The sequence below is a fragment of the Ochotona curzoniae genome, unplaced genomic scaffold (genome assembly GCF_017591425.1).
Source record: "Ochotona curzoniae isolate NIBS_2020 unplaced genomic scaffold, NIBS_Ocur_1.0 scaffold_3223, whole genome shotgun sequence".
Taxonomy (NCBI): Eukaryota; Metazoa; Chordata; class Mammalia; order Lagomorpha; family Ochotonidae; genus Ochotona; species Ochotona curzoniae.
The window spans coordinates 3,682,640-3,703,234 of record NW_024467108.1 but is presented as its reverse complement, the minus strand read 5'-3'; the positions used below and the strand labels follow the sequence as shown (position 1 = coordinate 3,703,234).

General features: G+C 40.2%; 1 protein-coding gene and 1 pseudogene across 3 annotated transcripts in view; one reads left to right on the top strand and one right to left on the bottom strand.

The window, feature by feature from the left end:
• RAB6A (RAB6A, member RAS oncogene family) overlaps positions 1–20,595 on the top strand; it is a 56,841-nt gene that overhangs the window by 22,360 nt on the left and 13,886 nt on the right. The window contains exons 2-5 of one of the 3 annotated variants that reach the window (XM_040964404.1): positions 8,654–8,712; positions 9,887–9,940; positions 12,022–12,127; positions 13,833–13,944. In XM_040964404.1, the coding sequence (XP_040820338.1) occupies positions 8,654–8,712; positions 9,887–9,940; positions 12,022–12,127; positions 13,833–13,944 (331 nt within the window). Of the gene's footprint in view, positions 1–8,653; positions 8,713–9,886; positions 9,941–11,849; positions 11,956–12,021; positions 12,128–13,832; positions 13,945–20,595 lie in introns of all 3 variants that reach the window. The other 2 variants (XM_040964402.1, XM_040964405.1) reach the window with 2 other exon arrangements.
• LOC121145543 lies at positions 130–242 on the bottom strand (annotated as a pseudogene).

The window sequence follows — 20,595 nt, the reverse complement described above, 5'->3', positions numbered from 1 at the left end:
TAATAATTAATTTTATATTCTCATTTCACGAGCCACTTTTTTTTTCACCAAAATATAGTAGTTTTGGAATGAAGTAGGAAGGAAATAGTTAGTTACCATTCAAGCACTGAAAGATTTGTTTACATTTTTTGTCAGATAATGTGTCAACGTAACAAGGTTGTAAGGTAACAAGGTCGTATGGTCACACATGTCACACAGACGTGTGTAAACCCAATCATCACGCTTATGAACCACAAAAGGATCAAGATTTGTTTACATTTTATGTATCTTTAAGCAGTTTACTTGGTGAATCTGTACTTTCAGGTGTCTTTCTTATTTTTAACTTTTACTTAGATAATTGTTTTGATTGAGTTTTAATTTTTTTTTACGTTTAATTTTATAGCAAAACCAAGAGGAAGGAAATTTTGTTTTCCTAATAGTGCCTTGCCTCTCCTCCCCCCATCAGAACATTGTTATAGTTGATTAGCTGGTGAATTATTACCATGGTGACTCCACCGTTTATGTTTGTGTTTATTCTTGGTGGTGGTCTGTGGATTGGGACAGTTGTAGAACTGTATGTGTGCGCTATCATAGAGTATTTTCATTGCCTAAGCATCATCTCTGCCAACCTCTGGCCACTATTTTTTTTACTGACTCTTTAATTTTGATTTTTCTAGAATATCCTGTAGTTGGAATTACTATAGTATGTGAAATATAAGTTTTTGGATTGATGTACTTTATAGTATACAAGTTAGTTCCTTCATTTCTGTGACTTGATAATTTAGTCATATTTAGTGTTGAATAGCATTTCATTATCACCATCCAAGTTTTTATTCCCCTGCCTTAGGATTTATTTCATTTGAAAGGCAGAGTAGCAGAGAGAAACAGAATTATCTGGTTACTACTGAAAAACATATTGATTACTCTCAAGTTTTGGTAACTATGAATAAAGTAGCCATAAGCATCTTTATACAGATTTTTATGTGAACATTTTCTGCTGCTTTGGATAAACACTAGGATATGTTGTTGCTGGATCCTGTGATAATGACTTTTTTTTTTTCTATCTACGCTTTATCACCCTGAAAACTTAAGATGTAATAAATACCATTATTTTAATAAAATACCTGCATTAAAAACATACATGTGAAAATACTTATTTCAATACATTTTCTATACAACTAGACTATCCTCTCTATTTTTAAATAGAATTGCGTAAGTGTACTTATTGTTTGTTTAAGAGAAACAAAATACTCAGTTTACAGCTTTAAAGAAAGGTTATTGGGTTTTGTTTAGAACTTCAGCATTAGTGACTAGGTTAGCAGCATTGAAATAACATGAGCTTGGTTTAATTGATTTTCTGTTTTGCTGCAGAATTGCATCACCTAGGTGAGCGACCTTGAATAGAACACTGCAATAGGATTTGCTTGCCGCTGGGCTTTTCTTGCTGTGATCCCTAGGTACTATTCTCTGATGCGTTTGTCACCTTGACAGAGTGATGACTGTAGACAACAAATAGTGATTCTTTGGTATTTCTGATTTTTTTAAAAAATCGTATTTTGATGATCAAAAACAGCAAATGCTTTCAGCTATTATTTATTTTCATGTTTTATAGTGGCTTTTTTTTTTTTCTTACTTTTTCTTTTTTTGGAAAGGCAAATATACAGAGAGGAATATCATCCGTCTGTCAGTTCATTCCCCAAGTGGCCACAGCGCTGGAGCTGAGGTGATCTGAAGCCAGGAGCCAGGAGCCTCTTTTGGGTCTCCCACATGGGTGCAGGGTCCCAAGGCTTTGGGCCATCTTTTACTGCTTTCCCAGGGCACAATCAAGAAGCGGAAGGGAAGTGGAGCAGCTGTGATATGAACTGGTGCCCATATAGGAACCTCAGGCATGCAAGTCAAGGAATTTAGCCACTAGGATACTGTGCTGGACCCTCACCTTGCAGTTTTTACATTTCATAACATTTGTTGCACCACTGTAGGCATGTAAGGTTGCTCCCGTATAATCTCCAAGCACCAGAATTACCTTTATGGTAATTAATGCAATGAATAATAGCTCTTTGCTGAAAGCTGAAGGCTTCTCAAAACTGTAAGCATAGTTGTCCCAAAGAAGAGACTCCTTTAAATTCATAACAACCCCCAATGTAGTTCCTGACCTTTAATAAACATTTTTTTAAATCTAAAGATTTATTTGTTTTTATATGAAAAGCAGAGTTGTGGAGAGCAATTTCCATTGCTAGTTCATTCCCCAAATAGCTGGCAGAACTGGGTCAATCCCAAGCCAGGAGCCAGGGTCATCTTTTATTACTTTCCCAGGCACATTAGCAGGAAATTTAATCAGAAGTGAAACAGCTGGGATTCTAACTGGTGCCCATATGGAATGTTGGCAGAGGCTAAACTGCTGGCCAAGGCTTAGCCGCCTTTATTTTTTTTTTAAGGTTGATTTATTTTTATTGGAAAGGCAGATATACAGAGAGGAGGAAAGACAGAAAGAAAGATCTCCGATCTGCTGATTCACTCCCCAAGTAGCCACAACAGCTGGAGCTGAGACAGTCTGAAGCCAGGAGCCAGGAACTTCTTCCAGGTCTCCCATGCGGGTGCAGGGTCCTAAGGCTTAGGACTGTCCTCGACTGCTTTCCCAGGCTACAAGCACGGAGCTGGATGCGAAGTGGGGCTGCTGGGTTAGAACTGGTGCCCATATGGGATCCCAGTTCTTGCAAGATGAGGACTTTAGCCAATCGTGTGGAGCCTGAGGCTTAGCCTTCTAAGACACGGTACCAGCCTTTGCCCAACCCCCCACTCCCAGTTGCTCCACTTAGATCCAGTTCCCTATTATGGTGCCCTGCTAATGTGCAGATTAGTTCCATACTCCTGGCTTTGGCCTGGCTAAGCCCAAGTATTGTGGCTATTCAAGAGGAAACTGGCAAGTGGAAGGCAAATTCCAGTATTAGATTTCTTTTTTTAAAAAACCTTATCTTTTTTACTAGAAGGATTTGAACATTTTTATTTTAAAAAATTTATTTATTTTTATTACAAAGTCTGATACAGAGAGGAGGAGAGACAGAGAGGAAGATCTTCCATCCGATGATTCACTCCCCAAGTGACCACAATGGCCGGTGCTGTGCCGATCTGAAGCCAGGAACCAGGAACTTGCTCTAGGTCTCCCACGCAGGTGCAGGGTCCCAAGGCTTTGGGCCGTCCTCAACTGCTTTCCCAGGCCACAGGCAGGGAGCTGGAAGGGAAGTGGAGCTGCCAGGATTAGAATCGATGCCCATATGGGATCCCAGCGTGATCAAGGTGAGGACTTTAGCCGGTAGGGCACACCGCTGGGCCCAGATTTTAAAAATTATGTCATTGGGCAGATATTGGCTCAGCGATTAAGTTACTACTTCTTTTACCCACGTTCCACACTGAAGTATGTGATTCGGGTCCCAGCTCCACTTCCATAAAGCATCCAACTAATAATGTGCCTCCTGGGAGGCAGCGGGTGATGGCTGCAGTCCTCAAGTCCTTGTATCCATGAAGCAGACCCAAATTGAGTCTTTTCAAATTAAAAAAATGTAAAATACATAGATTTTACCATTTTAAGCATTTTAAGTGTGTAATTTTATGCATTTAAAGTGCATCCAGGTACAAGTACCTGTATATAGAGTTATCTTTTCTAGTGAAGAGAGGTAGAAATCTTTATCACTGATTCACTCCCTTCAGTAGCTGTCCTCGACTGCTTTCCTAGGCAAAAGCAGGGAGCTGGATGGGAAGTGGAGCATCCAGGGCAGAAACTGGTGCCCATATGGGATTCTGGTGTGTGCAAGGTGAGGACTTTAGCCAGTAGGCTACCGTGCCTGGCCTACTTTCTGTATCCTTTTAGCTAACCTCTCCTTAGAGTTGAGTTTTAAAGTAATTTGCATCTGGAAGTAGTTTCTTTATTATTAAAGGTTTTATTTATTTTTATTGGAAAATCAGATATACAGAGAGGAGAAGGGATAGAAAGGAAGATCTTCCATCCAATAATTCATTCCCCATGTGACCGCAATGGCTGGAACTGAGCCAACTGAAGCCAGGAGCTCTTCCAGGTCTGCTACGTGGGTGCAGGGTCCCCAGGGTTTGGCCCGTCCTCTATCGCTTTCCCAGGCTACAAGCAAGGAGCTGGATGGGAAGCAGGGCCGCCGGGATTAGAACCGGTGCCCGTATGGGATTCTGGCAAGTTCAAGGCGATGACTTTAACCACTATGCTATCACGCTAGGCCCAGAAAGTCGTTTCTTACCTTCCATCATCAATATAGCAGACTATCCTATACAATATAGTAGAACATACTTCTGTACTTTTTATCTCAAATTAGTTTTTCTGTCCCTCACTTAACCTTTATCAGGAACTATGTTCTACTTTTTTCTGCCTTTCCAGCATTAGTTCTTGCATCCAGCAAGTACTCATTAAGGAAATAGGGGCGTGCGATCGTTTTTGTGTTAGTATTAGCTTTGGACTACAATACTTTGAAGGGTATGCTTTGAAAGTTGGGTTAGAATTCATACCCATATTGTTAGCTGGTAGAAGCTTATGTTAAAGTGGAATAAACTTACCAAGATTATTGACATGACTGATTTAATGGAATTACAAGAGTATATAGTTGGCATAGTTGGCATGTCTCATGCAGTCTGAATGCAGAAATGTGAGAAATGCTGAAAGTTGGTTGGAATGTTTTATTTCTGAAGATACTATTACGGCAGTGTTTCAGCTGCAGTTCAGTATGTTCACGGTTCACTGCTTTTCCTGTGCAAATATCTACTTGTTCCATTTCTTCCCCAACAAATTCTGTTGCTATCATTTTATCAATTAAATCCTTATGTGTGTAGGTCCATATATGTGTTTGCACTGTGTTCTATTCAGTGGGCCTATTAGTAATATATTTTCTTATTGTGACTTATAAACTTGCAACTTACGTACGTTCCCTAGCTAAAAATGTCTTTGCTATCCTATTTGTTTTAAATTTTGAGAGACAATAAGAGCTCCCACCTACTGGCTTATTTTCCACATACCTGAAATGGCCAGAGCTGAGTGCTGAAGCCATTCAGATTTCTCAGGGTGGGAGGACCATAATCACTACAGCCAGCCCCATTGCCTCCAAGGGCACTGGAGTCAGGTCAGAGTCAAACTTGGGAACTCCTGGACAAAATGCCTACCTTTAATTTCCTTTTTTTTTTTTTTTTTTTCCAGATTCTGTCATATATCTCTGTAGTCATCATATCTCCTTAGTTTCCTCTTCGCTGTGATTATTTCTCAGATTTTTCTCAGTTTTGATGATATCAACAATTTTGAAGAGTTGTGGTCAGCTCCTTTGTGTGATACATCTCATTGAAATTTGTCTCACAGTTTTCTTATGATTTGCCTAGGGTTGTGGGTTTTGGATCTGATCTGCTCTCTAAGGAAGCATACTGTAAATTTGGTATAAATTTCAGTGACTATCATATAAAAAAATTAGTCCTCACAATCTATTGTGCGAAGTCTGATACAGCATTAAAAAGAAAGGGCTCTGAACTAAATATAACTGCCACTAAATAATAGGAACAGGGGCCCAGCTTAATGTCCTAGTGGCTAAAGTCCTTGCCTTGCACGCACTGGTTAGTATCCTTGCTGCTCCACTTCCCATGCAGCTCTCTGCTTGTGGCCTGGGAAAGCAGTCAAGGTTGGCTAAAGGCCTTAAGACACTGCACCCTTGTGGGAGACCCAGAACAAACTCCTGGTTCTTGGCTTCGGATAAACTCAGCTCCAGCCATTGCAGCCACTTGGTGAGTGAACAAGTGAACAGATCTTTCTCTGTTTCCTCCTCTCTGTAAAGTTGCTTTTCCAATAAAAATAAATAAATCTTAATAGTAGAAACAGTATTTTTGAAGCACTTTTAGATTTGTGCATGCTTCATCAGTATTCCTCTTTAAAAACTTTTTAATTTCACTTTTTTTTTTTTTTTAAAGATTTATTTTTATCATTTTTTATTGGAAAGGCGGATATACAGAGAGGAGATACAGAGAGGAAGATCTTCCGTCCGATGATTCACCCCCCAAGTGAGCCGCAACGGTCGATGCTATGCCGATCCGAAGCCAGGAGCCTCTTCCGGGTCTCCCACGCGGGTGCAGGGTCCCAAAGCTTTGGGCCGTCCTCGACTGCCTTCCCAGGCCACAGGCAGGGAGCTGGAAGGGAAGCGGGGCTGCCGGGATTAGAACCGGTGCCCATATGGGATCCCGGGCGTGCTAGGTGAGGACTTAACCACTTGCGCCACCGCGCCGGGCCCTAATTTCACTTTTTTGTAAAGACATTTTATCAGCACTTTAGTAAACTGTTATTAAGCATTTGCATAAAATAAAACTTACACAGGGTTTAGATCTTAGAAACTTCCTACAATTAGGATATGACCTTTAATTGTAGATGTCTTTTATCAGTAAAGAGAATACTTTTTGGAGCCTGGCACAGTACCCTAGCGGCTAAAGTCCTCGCCCTGCATGTGGAGAGATACCTTGTGCAATGACCGAACCAATCCAAAGCCAGGAGTGGGTGTAGGGTCCCAAGGGATTGGACCATCCTCCACCACCCTCCCAGGCTGAAGGCAGGGAACTGGATGGGAAGTAGAGCAGCCAAGACATGAACTGGCACATATATAGGATCTTGTTGCATGCAAGGCCCTGAGCTTTTGTTTTTTAGGATTTATTTATTTTTATTTGGAAAGGAGAGTTACAGAGAGAGAAGGAGAAACAAAAAAATCCATTATTCACTGGTTCACTCTCTAAATGGCCACAACCAGAGCTGGGCTGGTCTGAAACCAAGAGCCAGGAGCTTCTTTGTCTCCCATGGGAATGCTGGGGCCCAAAGACTTGAGCCATCCCATGCTGCTTTCCCAGGTTATAAATGTTAGATTCGCTGACCACCAAATGTTAGATTTGCTGAGCACCAGGAAAGGAATATGGCAGCCAAATATAGAAAAAAAATTTAGATGGCTTTATTTCAGGAATTGTGTTACTTTCCTGCGTGGCAGAAAGGCAGCAGGAGCTACAAAGAGAAGAAAAAGCCAGGAAAAGCAGTGCAAGGGGATTTTAAACACCCCTTAACATGGAAGCTTGAGTGGGGTTCACTTAGGCCCTTCATTGGTGCAGTGATCTCACTGCCTCAGGGGCCTTCCAGAATTTCTTTGTCAGATCCAGTTGCAACCTGGGACCTGGCTGGAAGCAAGCTCCACCCTCCTCCGGTTACCATGGCACCCATGGATAAGCAGGAAGCTGGGTCCCAAGTGGAGCAGCTAGAATTCCAAGCAGTAACCATGTGGGATGCTGGCACCACAGGCTTATCCTGTAACATGGCCCCAGTCCTGGCCCCATCCCCAGACTGTTCTCATTTTAAGATGATTTATCAGGAGGTATCCAAGCTAAGTTGAAGAGCACCTGGATAGCTGAATTTGATCTAATACTTTTAAATGAAGTTTGAGACTGTTTATGAGGAACTAGACTGTAATTATTTAAAATTGCATTATGTTTATTAAGTTTTGATTATTAAGATTATACTAATCCCATGTCTTGAGCCAGAAATTTTTAATTTTTAATTTTTATTGGAAAGTCAGATATACAGAGAGGATGAGAGACAGAAAGGAAGATCTTCCATCTGATGATTCACTCCCCAAGCAGCAGCAACGGCCAGAGTGGCACTGATCCGAAGCCAGGAGCCAGAGCCTCTTCTGGGTCTCTCATGCGGGTCCAGGGTCCCAAGGCTTTGGCCTGTCCTTAACAACCCATCCAAGCCATGGGGCAGGGAGCTGGATGGGAAGCAGGACTGCTGGGATTAGATCCGGTGTCCATATGGGATCCCAGCATATTCACTGCTTAAAAGCAAAATAAAAATTATATGTATTCTTCTCTAGAGAAGAAGTCCATAGATTAACTCTATAAAGAAGTTTCTTGCCAAATATCAATTTCTTTTGATCAGTGTCTATGGAAGATAGTTATGTCTCCTTTTTTTCCCCTTTGGAAGTCAGTAATTTTTGTAGGAGTCTTCTCTGGCTCAATGTTTTCTTCAGATTTTCCTATAGTGTATGAAAAGAGTTAGAGAAGAAATAGAAAAATTAATTAGATATAGTTCTTTCTGTTGAGGACATTGCTCATTGATAACAAAAACCAAATATTACTAGCATAGCTTAATGGTACTTTTTGTCAAAATACGTGAAAATACTACTACTAGGAAGAGGAATTGTGGGTCTTTGGGATCTCTGCCAGAGAATTGATGCGATCTCTATTCCTGGGATTAATCCAGGCAACTTTTTATGTCACATTGTTTTTACTCATTTCTAGTAGCACTCATACTCCTTGTAAGACACTGCATTTTCAGTGTTTGTGCATTAAATGAACCAAACCTCCAGTTCTTTTTGTGAGAGCCGAAGTAAATACCCATTTGATCTGTTGTACATTAGGAATGTTACTGTAATTGTTGTTCTGCATCCTATCTCTAATTTTTTCTCAACTTTTCATGCTCTTCAGTTGTCTTCTAGTTTGGAGAAATTGTTAAAGAAAATCATACTGACAAACTTGGGTTTTTTAATTGTTACTAGAAGAATCATTACAATTATGTTCCATTCTCTACAATTTTCTGAGAACTCAGTGTAATTTGTACACTAAACAATTTTCTCTCTCTTTCTAATTTCAGTTGGAAAGACATCCTTGATCACCAGATTCATGTATGACAGTTTTGACAACACCTATCAGGTATCTTGCTTTTACTGATTTATTAGTGGTCTGTTTTGTGTGAAAGTAATATTTGAAGTATTTTTTAAAAGGCATTTACATGGGTCAGTGTTGTGGTGTGGCATGTAAAGCCACTGCTTGTGTTACCAGCATCCCATATGGGTGCTGGTTCAAGTCCCAGCTGCTCCAGAGAGGAGGAGAGACAGAGATGAAGATCTTCCATCCATTGATTCATTCTCCAAGTGACCACAATGGCTGGAGCTGAGCCAATCCGAAGCCAAGAAGGCTGGAACCTCTTCCGCGTCTCCCATGTGGGTGCAGGGTCCCAAGGCTTTGAGGCATTTTCAGCTGCTTTCACAGGCCACAAGCAAGGAGCTGGAAGGGAAGCACAGTCGCCAGGGTTAGAACTGGTGCCCATATGGGATCCTAGCACAAGGCGAGGACTTTAGCTGCGAGGCTACCACGCCGGACCCAGTAATTCATTTTTTAAAATCCAAAAATTGCTTGCCTAGTTTCTGTCCTAAATATAACACAAAAATGTTTAGGAGAAGAGCACATCTTTGTGTATATGTACAATGTGATCATAAACATTTATGAGTGGGATTATTATTCTTTCATGATAGAACCTATTCTTGATGTCCTTGCTTTTTTCATTATTTTTCCCCCTTAACTCAAGTCTTTGCATTTTTTTCCAGTCACTTATTTCTGTAGTTTTCTTTGGGTAGGGATAGGTAGCAGAAATTCACATGGGTTTGAACTTCACACTCAAGCCTATTTTCATTGCTTGGTATAAAGGGAAACCTTTCTCTAATTAGTTTCCTTTTACATTGAAAAAATTCTAGTCCTTGTGCAAAATCATGTTTGTGTATTTCTGACATCTGTGGTTGGGCACAAGTAGCAAACCTTTGTCTGTTTGTAGCCGCAGGATTTTATGAAGTTACTGGCGAACTAGCTTACAGCATCCTGCATTGGCAGATGCCTAGTCCTAGGTTCAAATACAGGTAGTCAAACTGCAGTTTCAATAATTCATGATGTAAATGATTGTTTAGTGTATGAATGCTAGCATTGAACATTTGTTTCTGCCTGACTGTGGTGTTTCTTCTGCTGTCATACATCCCATTTGAATGCTACATTCCTACTCACCTTCAAACTATTGTTACTTGTTAACATCGTTGTTTTTTGTTTTGTTTTGTAGGCAACAATTGGCATTGACTTTTTATCAAAAACAATGTATTTGGAGGATCGAACAGTGAGTAATTTTTTCAGTGTGCAGCTTTTTGCAATATTCCAGGTTAGAATACTATGAGCAAGTGTGTAATTAATGATTATACTCACTAAAGTTAATATATAGACCTTGAGAAAAATTGTTGGTACTTAGCACTCTGTATTCTGATTTCTAGGTGAGATCCAAAGGAAGAGAGAAAGCCAGTTATTTGTGAAAACCTGAAATTCTTTGGCTTATGAGACAAAATTTGTCATCATGACTTGGAAAAATAAAAGAAAGATAAAGCTAAATTTTTTGAAAAAAGCTTATAACCTTTGAATGCTGTTTTTTAAGATTAATTTTTATTGGAAAGGCAATAGAGAAAAAAAGAGAGAAAGATCTTCCATCCACTGGTTCACTCCCTAAGTGGCCACAGCAGCCAGAGCTGAGCCAATCTGAAGCCAGGAGCTTTTTCCAGGTCTCCCATGTGTGCAGGATCCCAAGGCACTGGGATTTCCTCCAGTACCCTCTCAGGCCCCAGGCAGGGAGTTGAATGGGAAGTGGAACATCCAGGATATGAATTGGCACCCATATGGGATCATAGTACATGTAACGCAAGCACTTTGGCCACTAGGCTATTGCACCAGGTCTGAATGCGGTTTTTTTTTTTAAGGTTATTTATTTTACTTGAAAGAGTTACAGAGATAAAGAGAGGGAGAGACAGAACGATCTTCCATCTGCTGCTTCATTCCCCAAATTATTATGATGGCTAGAGCTGGCCGATTCCAAACCCAAGAGCTTCTCTGGGCCTCCCGTGTGGTTGTAGGGGCCGAAGGACTTGGGCCATTTTCTTCTACTTTCTCAGGCCATAAACGAAGAGCTGAATCAGAAGTGGGGCAGCAAGGACACATATCAGTGTGTATATGGAATGGTGGTGTCACAGCTGGAAGATTAGCCTGATACGCCACTGTGCTAACCCAGAAAGTTATTTTTAAGGCGTTTGGAAAGATTGCATTTGAATATCACACAATTTATTACCTTAAGATTTTGTTTATTGAAATAGAATGTATACCAAGATGGCAAAATAGAGCAAGTAGCATGTATTTGATGGATTTTTATATTGTTTAGAGCATGCTTTTTAAACACAGTGTAAATCTTATACTCTAGTCTACCTACCCTTTGAAGATGTTTATACACAATATCTCACATGCAGTCTGTGGGACCTCCATCTCAAAGAATTGTGTTTTATCTCTGTGTGAGGTTTGTTTTTTTTTTTTTTTTCCTCCTTTATGTTTTCATATATAACATGCTATTTCTTAAAATTTTAAAGCCTGGAACTGCTTTATAATGGTAAGAAAATGTAATGATTTTTTTCAGGCTTTTCTTCCTGTAGTGTGAATGTGAGAAAAGTAAGTGAAAGATCTTATATAGGATTGCCAAAAAGTATTTCTCCTCTTTTGTTATGTTACATACAATGTTCTTGGGAGAAACATGAGCACAGTGTTAAAGGCTCAATTCCAAACTACTTCAGACTAATCTGGACGCAGTAAAAAGAGACATTTTAGCTTCAGAAAGGCTTTCAAAAAAGCATTTAATATTTTACTCTGGCAGACCACATGCAATTTACTGATACTTATCTCATGTTTTTTCAATATTCAAAAAAATTAGCAGTCAACTTATTATCTGAAAGGGACAGGTTTTAGAGAGGTCAAATGGAGATACCATATTTCAGTTGTGCAAATCTTTCACGATGATGTTTTTCAGTCTACCTTCAGATCAAGCGTATTTTAGTATTATTGATTCCTGAAGGAATCTTTTGTTACTTTCATTTCTCATTCAACCTCTTGTATGAATATCCTTTCTAGTCCCTTCTCACTGTTCTCCTTTAAAAAATTTTCTTTTTAGTGTTAGCTTGGATTTTTTTTTTTTTTATTTGTTTTCTCCCATCCCACAGATAAGGCTGCAGCTGTGGGATACTGCGGGTCAGGAACGTTTCCGTAGCCTCATTCCCAGTTACATCCGTGATTCTGCTGCAGCCGTAGTAGTTTACGATATTACAAGTAGGTATATTGCAACGGGTTGACCTTTCTTATTTTTCTTGCTTGTTTGACTGATTTTGTTGTTAGGTACGATTGCAATTATGGGACACAGCAGGTCAAGAGCGGTTCAGGAGCTTGATTCCTAGCTACATTCGTGACTCCACTGTGGCAGTTGTTGTTTATGATATCACAAGTGAGTGGGGGGAATTATGCATTTCTAATCTTTCAACCTTTAGCTTAGCTGCATGCATGTTTTTTTGTCTTGTGCTTGTTTTCCCTCCTGGCATGTGAAAGTATGTTGTATCACAGCAAACATAGACAGACCAGTTAGGTCAGAAATATTTGCTTTGGTGTTTATATCAGTATGCTTCGTTTCTACTGTCCTAGGTCATTCACTCAAGAAATTGTTTCTTTTTCGTCCTTTTATACTCCTCCTCAAAGCTTTCTTACTATCCTGTTATCCATAAGCCATACCATAATTACAGTTGAAGAAATCTCTTCTTTTGCATTAAAATCAATCTGCAGATTTCTCTACAATAGAATAACCTGCATTAAAGGCTCTTGCGAAGTTTTCTAAGTCTTCCATGGCTTCTGTTGAGGCTATTAAAACTTGCGTTGGCCAGCCTTTCTCTGCTTTCTGCTTCCAGCCATTCTCTTTCTACAGAGGAAGACAGAGAAAATGTGATGTGCAGTTTTTCTTTATCATTTTTGCTTGGATCATATGACTGACTTTTTGATGAATTACAATAGGAGATGAAATAATTAATGGTCTTCTCATACTGGGTATTGTCTTTGGCCTTTCAAATGATTGTAAATATGCACAGAGCATTTCAAGTGACTAAGAGAAAATACCCTCTGCTTGAAATTTTCTCTGTAAATTGGTTTATAACATAATGGCAGCATTTAGCATTATTCTATGCAGTAATCCCAAATTTGTAGGGTTGTACAGCATCTTGGACTTCTTCAGAAGCATATAAATAAATTTGATTTGAGCCAGTAGTACCATTACTATACATCTTTTCATACCTACTCAGCCACAAGTCATACTGCTAAATAATAATGGTAATGACAGAATTAGAAATCATAGGATTGTGTTGGGAACTTTATGGCTAGAGGCTATATGCAGTCCTTCTCTTGCAGCTTTACTTTGGGTTGCTACTTGTTTTAAATAGAATGTATGTTGGTTATTGTGCATTGACAAGTTTTGTAGCTTTAAAATGTTTGTGCTCACTTTAACCAAATCAACTGAAACCTGGTATATTTTCTTTTAAAATTTCACAAATGTGGTTAAATTATTAATAAAGTATTTTCCTTAGCTAGTGTAAGTGAATTGAAGCACTGAATTCAGTACTTGAAAAGGTGAATTTTTTATGTGATTCCAATGTGTTAAGTTAATAAACTTCGGGTTAAAGTGATCAAAAACTGAGTAAGCAATGCAAAACAGGTATTGAAAACTGTTTAAAGGCTTTACAAATTTTCTGGATGTGTTGGGACTTATTGGCTGACATACTTTTGGAAATGCTTTCTTTGTCATGTTTGATATGTGTAAGTGATCAAAAAAAGCACTGTGGCAATATGACACCATATTATCTGCCTTAGCTGTCTGTGTATTTCAAAAAGTTTTTTTTTAATTGCTTAGTAAGTCACATTCATTTGGTTATTGTCAAATTTTTTTAAGCTACTCTGAAAAGAATCCTGAGAATTTTATTCTTAATATTTGCTTAAATCACTGACAGTTGTAACCAGATAAAATGGAATTATGTTGCAGGCACATTAAAGGTGGGTTCCTAATGTGCCAGCCCCCTTCCAGCTTCCAGGGCATGTGGGCAGGAGGGTATCCATCTGTTGGAGAGGCATTTTTAGTAACATTGATCTCTTTATCCACTGTCCTATACCAGATGTTAATTCATTCCAGCAAACTACAAAATGGATTGATGATGTCAGAACAGAAAGAGGAAGTGATGTTATCATCATGCTAGTAGGAAATAAAACAGATCTTGCTGACAAGAGGTATGAAGTGATTTTTGTATGTACAGAATGTTTGATTTTCATGTTAAGTAGTCTGTTAGCTTTGTTCACTAAAAATTTGAGAGGAGATTGATTAATCCTTAAGTTTATACCTGCTTTCCCTCCATTTTTTGAAAATATTTATTGGACCTGGCACGGTGGCGCAAGTGGTTAAGGTCCTCGCCTTGCACGCCCGGGATCCCATATGGGCGCCAGTTCTAATCCCGGCAGCCCCGCTTCCCTTCCAGCTCCCTGCCTGTGGCCTGGGAAAGCAGCGGAGGACGGCCCAAAGCTTTGGGAACCTGCACCCACGTGGGAGACCCGGAAGAGGCTCCTGGCTTCGGATGGGCATAGTATCGGCCCGTTGCGCTCACTTGGGGAGTGAATCACTGGACGGAAGATCTTCCACTCTGTCTCTCCTCTCCGCCTTTCCAATGAAAAAAATAATAAAAAATAAATCTTTAAAAAAAAAAAGAAAATATTTATTTATTCTTATTTGATAGGCAGAGTTAAAGGGAGAGAAAGAAAAGAGAGAAAAAATATCTTCCAACTGCTGATTAATTCTCCACATGGTCTTAATTGCTGGAACTGGGTTGGTCCAAAGCCAACTCCAAGCCTGGAGTTTCCTCATAGTCTCCCATGTGGGTGCAAAAGCCTAGGGACATTGGTCATGTTTTAATGCTTTCCCAGGCACATTAGCAGGGAGCTGGATCAAAAGTGGAGCAGCTGGGACTCAATCTGGGGTTCATATGGGATGCCAGTATCACAGGTAGAGGCCTAACCTACTGTGCTAAGTGCCTGCCCCATTCTTTAGTGTTGAAATCTGAATAGAAATCCAGTCCTTAAGGGAAGTTGAGTTTTGTTTAAGTTTGTGTGGGTAAACCAATAGGTATTTTGCATTTTTAAAGCCTTATAAGCCAGGTAATATATTTTTTAAAGCAAACCATTTCTGAAGTATCTTGTCCTCAAAAATTATTCATACTTAATGCACAATCTTTGCTTAATAGTCTTCTTTAAACATTCACTATAATTCAATGGTGTGGGTTTTTTGTTTTGGGAGGATTTTTTAATTGTATGGTTGAGCCAGGCTTTGCAGTTTAACTGAATAGCTTGATTGTGATACCTTAATCAAATGAGCAAAGCCATATTCACATCACAGGATGCTGAATGTATTAACATTCACTGTGGAAACCATGGCTTGGAATTTTGCTTTCAGCAGTCTAAAACAAATCTATATATTCTTTTCTAAAGTAAGTTTAACCATACTACTTAACATTTGGAGCTTTCACTTATTATTGTTTTTCATTCATTAATTGGATATTGAAATTCAGATAATACACTTGTGATATTAATTGAAATGTTACAGAGAAATGCCAGTTCAAAGATTTGTGGAAATCTTAAGCTTGTCTTTGTCTGTGACAGTTCCATTAGAATTGGTAGTATAGTTGAAAAAAAAAAAACCAACACTTTTTGTTTTGTTTTGAAAGTACATTCAGAATTGAGTGCTTATTGGTTAAGATGCCAGCAGTTCCCCATTGAAATACCTAAATTCACTTCCCAGCTCCAGCTCCTGATTCCAGCTTGTTGCTAATGCAGACTTGGGAGATTCAATGACAGCTCAGGTCATTGATTTTCTGCTCCTCATGGGATTCTCCGACTGAGATCTGGCTCGTGCTTCAGCTGGCTCAGTCCCAGCTGTGTGGCATTTGGGGAGTAAAGCAGCCTATAGGCTTTGTCTCCCTTCCATTTTTTCTGTCTCTCAAATAAATATTTTTAAGTGAATTTGAAGTATGATTCCATCTTTCCTTTCGAAGAAGCATTTTGTTGCATGTGTTGCTGTGTTATAAATTTTCACTATCGTATTTATCTTCAACATGAGAATTAGAAGATTGTGTTAAAAACTGGAGTCAGGAGCCAGAGTTAACTATTAAACCTATGTAATTTTGATGTGGTATGCAGGCATCTTAACCACTAGAATAAATGTTCACACCTGAGTCTATATATTTTTAACGTTTTAGAACATTAATTTTGAGAGATGGGAAGAGAGAGATCCTAAGCATTGCTTCATTGCAGAGAAGCCTGCAGATGGAGTCAGGAAGTCAATTCTAGATCTCCATTTGAATAGCAGGAATCTAGTTGTTTGAGGTGTCGCAATGCTTCCCAGCATCAGCATCACCTGGAAGCTGGAGTCAGGACCTGGACAGCTAATCTAGCCTCTTCAGCGTAGGATATGGGCATTTGAACTACTAAACTAAATGCCTTCCCCTGAATCCATGAAGTATCTTGCCTGATGATTCTGACAGTCAAAGTAAAATTGGGATACTTCCCGTAGCTAGCCTTTAGCCATTTTTATTAGGATAACAATAGTAAATATACTCAGGTTTGTTTTCTTCTTCTTTTTTTCATTTTAAGAATTATTTTAGGGCGTGGCGCGGTGGCGCAGTGGTTAAGGTCCTCGCCTTGCACGCCCAGGATCCCATATGGGCGCCGGTTCTATCCCTGCAGCCCCGCTTCCCTTCCAGCTCCCTGCCTGTGGCCCGGGAAAAGCAGTTGAGGACGGCCCAAAGCTTTGGGACCCTGCACCCGTGTGGGAGACCCGGAAGAGGCTCCTGGCTCCTGATCGGCATAGCATCAGCTGTTGCGCTCACTTGGGGAGTGAATCACTGGACGGAAGATCTTCCTCTCTGTCTCTCCTCTCTGTATATCCGCCTTTCCAATAAAAAAAATAATAAAAATAAATCTTTTTAAAAAAAAGAATTATTTTATTTTTATTACAAAATCAGATGTACAAAGAGGAGGAGAGACAGAGAAAAAGATCTTGTGTTCAGTGATTCACTCCCCAAGTGAACACAATGGCCGATTCTGCACTGATCCAAAGCCAGGAGCCAGGAACTTGCTCCAGGTCTCCCACATGGGTGCAGGATACCAAAGCTTTGGGCCGTCATTGACTGCTTTTCTAAGACACAAGCAGGGAGCTAGAAAGGAAGCAGAGGTTCCGGGCTTAAAACCGGCACCCATATGGGATTTTGGCTGTTCAATGTGAGGACTTCAGCTGCTAGGCCACCACACTGGGCCCTATACTCAGGTTTCTAAAACCAGGAAAGATTTCTGCTCGAAAGCTTTAAACTTATAGACCATGCATTCAAGAAATATGTGAGAGCCCAGTGCAACAGCCTAATGGTTGAATTCCTTGCTTTGTACATGCTGGGTTCCCATGTGGACACTGGTTCTAATCCCAGCAGCTACGCTTCCCATCCAGCTCCCTGCTTGTGGCTTAGAAAAGCAGTCAAAGATGGCCCAAAGCTTTGAGACCCTGCACCCATGTGGAAGACCCAGAGGAGGTTCCTGGCTCTTGGCTTCGGATCGCTGTAGCTCTGGTCTCTTGGAGTGAATCATTTCCTCTGTCTCTCCTCCTGTCTGTATATTTGACTTTACAATAAAAATAAAATAATTTTAAAAAGAAGAGAGAGAAGTTCATTGTGTATGACTGGTATTGAGATGCACACACAGTGAGTGTAGGCAGCTTAGTTTCAGAATAAAAAAATTGTTTTTGAGTGTAATATATCCAGGATCCTGTTATTCTAAGTGCAGAAAAATGAAAAGCAAAGTTTTAAGAAGCTTTTATTCCAGAGAGTGATCTAAGTAATATGTATTGATTAGCCATCTATTTATTAATATTTTTTCTTGAAAATAGATAGTATGATAGATAAAGGGAATTGTTAAAGAGACATTAAATCAATGAAAATAAATAAAAGAAGTTAGGGAGATGTGAAATATCTAAAAGGGTAAGAATGCAGAAGAAGATACTGCACATGACAGCACTTTCAAATATATCTTTTTTCTTTTTAAAGATCTATTTATTTTTATTACAAAGTCAGATATACAGAGAGGAGGAGAGATAGAGAGGAAGATCTTCTGTCCGATGACTCACGCCCCAAGTGACTGCAACGGCCGGTGCTGTGCCGGTCCGAAGCTGGGTACCAGGAACTTCCTTCAGGTCTCCCATGCGGGTACAGGGTCCCAAAGCATCGGGCCGTCCTCAACCACCTTCCCAGGCCACAAGCAGGGAGCTGGATGGGATGTGGAGCTACCGGGACCAGAATCGGCACCCATATGGGAACCTGTCGTGTACAAGGCAAGGACTTTAGCCACTAGGCCATGCCGCTGGACCCTCAAATATATCTTTAGAAAAATTTTTAAGGATGAGCCTGGAAGAATGACTCAATTGGCTAATCCTTCACCTGCAAGCACTGGGATCCCATGTGGTGCCAGTTCATGTTCTAGCTACTCCACTTTCCATCTGCTTGTGGCCTAGGAAAGTAGTAGAAGGTGGCCCAAAGCATTGGGACCCTGCACCTGCGTGGGAGACCCAGAGGAATACCCTGGTTTTGGATTTGAAGATTTTTCTCTCTCTCTTTCTCTCTTTTTTTTTTTCTTTAAATATGCCTTTCCAATGTAAAAATGAATATTTTCTTTTTAAAAGGAATAATACCTGGCCTTTGGCCTGAATAACTCATTAGTTGAGATGAAAAATAAACTGCCCAGATTTAGGAGAGAACAACATGATTTCAGTTTTGTTCTTGTTACGTTGAGAATGGCCGTTAAATGTTCAAATGATGTCCACTAGGATATAAACCTCAAGTTCAGAGCAGGAGTCCAGGCTAGAATAAGTTTGGGAGTCATGAGCATTACTGATGTTTTAAGGTATGAGACTGCTTGAGATTGCCAAGGAAGTGATTGCAGCAGATAGAAAAGAGGTCCAAATACTGAAGTTTCCATTTTTTATAACAGTATATCTCAGCCTTGGCACTGTTGACATTTTGAGTCAAAGGTAAGAACTGATTTTCATCTTCCGCCTACATATGTGCAGTTTTGCCATGTCATTTATTGAAAAGACTGTCCTTTCTCTAGTGTTTTTTTTTTTTTAGCTCTTTTGCCAAAAATTAGTTGGCTTAGGTATGTGGCTTAATGTTTGGACTTTCTAATCTGGTCCATTGAACTCTTAAGCTAGTATCAAGTTACTGTAATTACTGTAGCTTTGTAGTATACATTTTAAAAAAGATTTGCTTATTTATATTGCTAAGATGTATAGAGAGAGGGGAGACAGACATATCCTCTGTCCAATGATTTACTCTTCAAGTGACCACAACGGCCAGAGCTACGCTAATCCGAAGCCAGGAGCCTGTTCTGGGTCTCCCATCCATGTGCAGGGTCCCAAGGCTTTCAGCTGTCCTCAACTGCTTTCCCAGGCCATGGGACAGGGAGCTGGAAGGCAAGCAGGGCTGCTGGGATTAGAACCGGTGCTCATATGGGATCTCGGTGCGTGCAAGGTGAGGACTTTGCCGATAGACCACCATGCCGGGCTCTACTTTCTTTTTCTTTTTTTTTTTTTTTTTTTTTAAGATTATTTTTATTCTTGGGACCCTGCACCCACATGAAAGACCTGGAGGAGGCTTGTGGCTCCTGGCTTCAGATTGGCTCAGTTCCAGCTGTTGCGGCTGCTTGGGGAGTATTATCATCAGACGGCAGATCTGCCTCTCTTGAGTCTTTTCTCTATAGCTGACTTTGCAATAAAATAAATAAATCTTTAAAAAGAAAGATTATTTTTATTCTAAAAGAGTTGACGAGGTACAAAGAGATCTTCCATTTGCTGGTTCTCTCCCCAAATGGCCACAACATCCAGTACTGGGCCAGGCTGAAGCTAGAATCTGAGGAGCTTCTTCCAGGTCTCTTATATGGATGGCAGGAGTCCAAGTACTTAGGCTGTGTTCTGCTGCTTTTCTTAGGCCATTAGCAGGGAGCTGCATTGGAATTGGAGTGGCCAGAACAAAAGCAGTGCCTGAAAGGGATGTTGGTATCACAGGTGACAGCTTAACTGTTTCAACATGAGCCCCTGTAGCTTACTTTTAGATCAGATATTGTGATACCCTGTTTGGTTGCTTGATTGATTGCTCTTCCACCCCAGCAGCTTCCCTCCCATCTCCCCACTTGGCTGTTCTGATCTTTGTAGTTCTACATAAACTGTAGGACTATTTTTCCTATTCCTTTAAGGAAGGTCACTGGTATTTTGATAGGGATTACATTGAATTTGCACGTTGCTTTAGTAAGGCCATTTTAAAATTTTTAATTCTTAAAAACCAGGAGCAAGGAATATCTTTTGTTATTATTATTACAAAGTCAGATATACAGAGAGGAGGAGAGACAGAGAGGAAGATCCTCCATCCACTCACTCCACAAATGACAACAATGGCTGCTGCTGCGCTGATCTGAAGCCAGGAGCCAGGAACCTCTCCCAGGTCTCCCACACAGGCACAGTATCCCAAGGCTTTGGGCCATCCTCAACTGCTTTCTCAGGCCACAAGCAGGGAGCTGGATGGCAAGCAAGTCTGCCAGGATCAGAACTGGCATATTGGATCCTGGCGTGTTCAAGGCGAGGACTTTAGCCACTAGGCCACCACGCTGTGCCCAGGAATATCTTAATGAATTCCTTCATCCGTGTTTTATATATGTATGTATATATTTTTAAAATTATCTTTTATGGCCCTGAGTGGTAGGTAGCTTAGTGGCTAAAGTTCTCACTTTGCACACTTGGGATCCCATATGGTTTCTGGTTTGTGTTTCAGCTGCTCCATTTCCCATCCAGCTCCCTGCTTG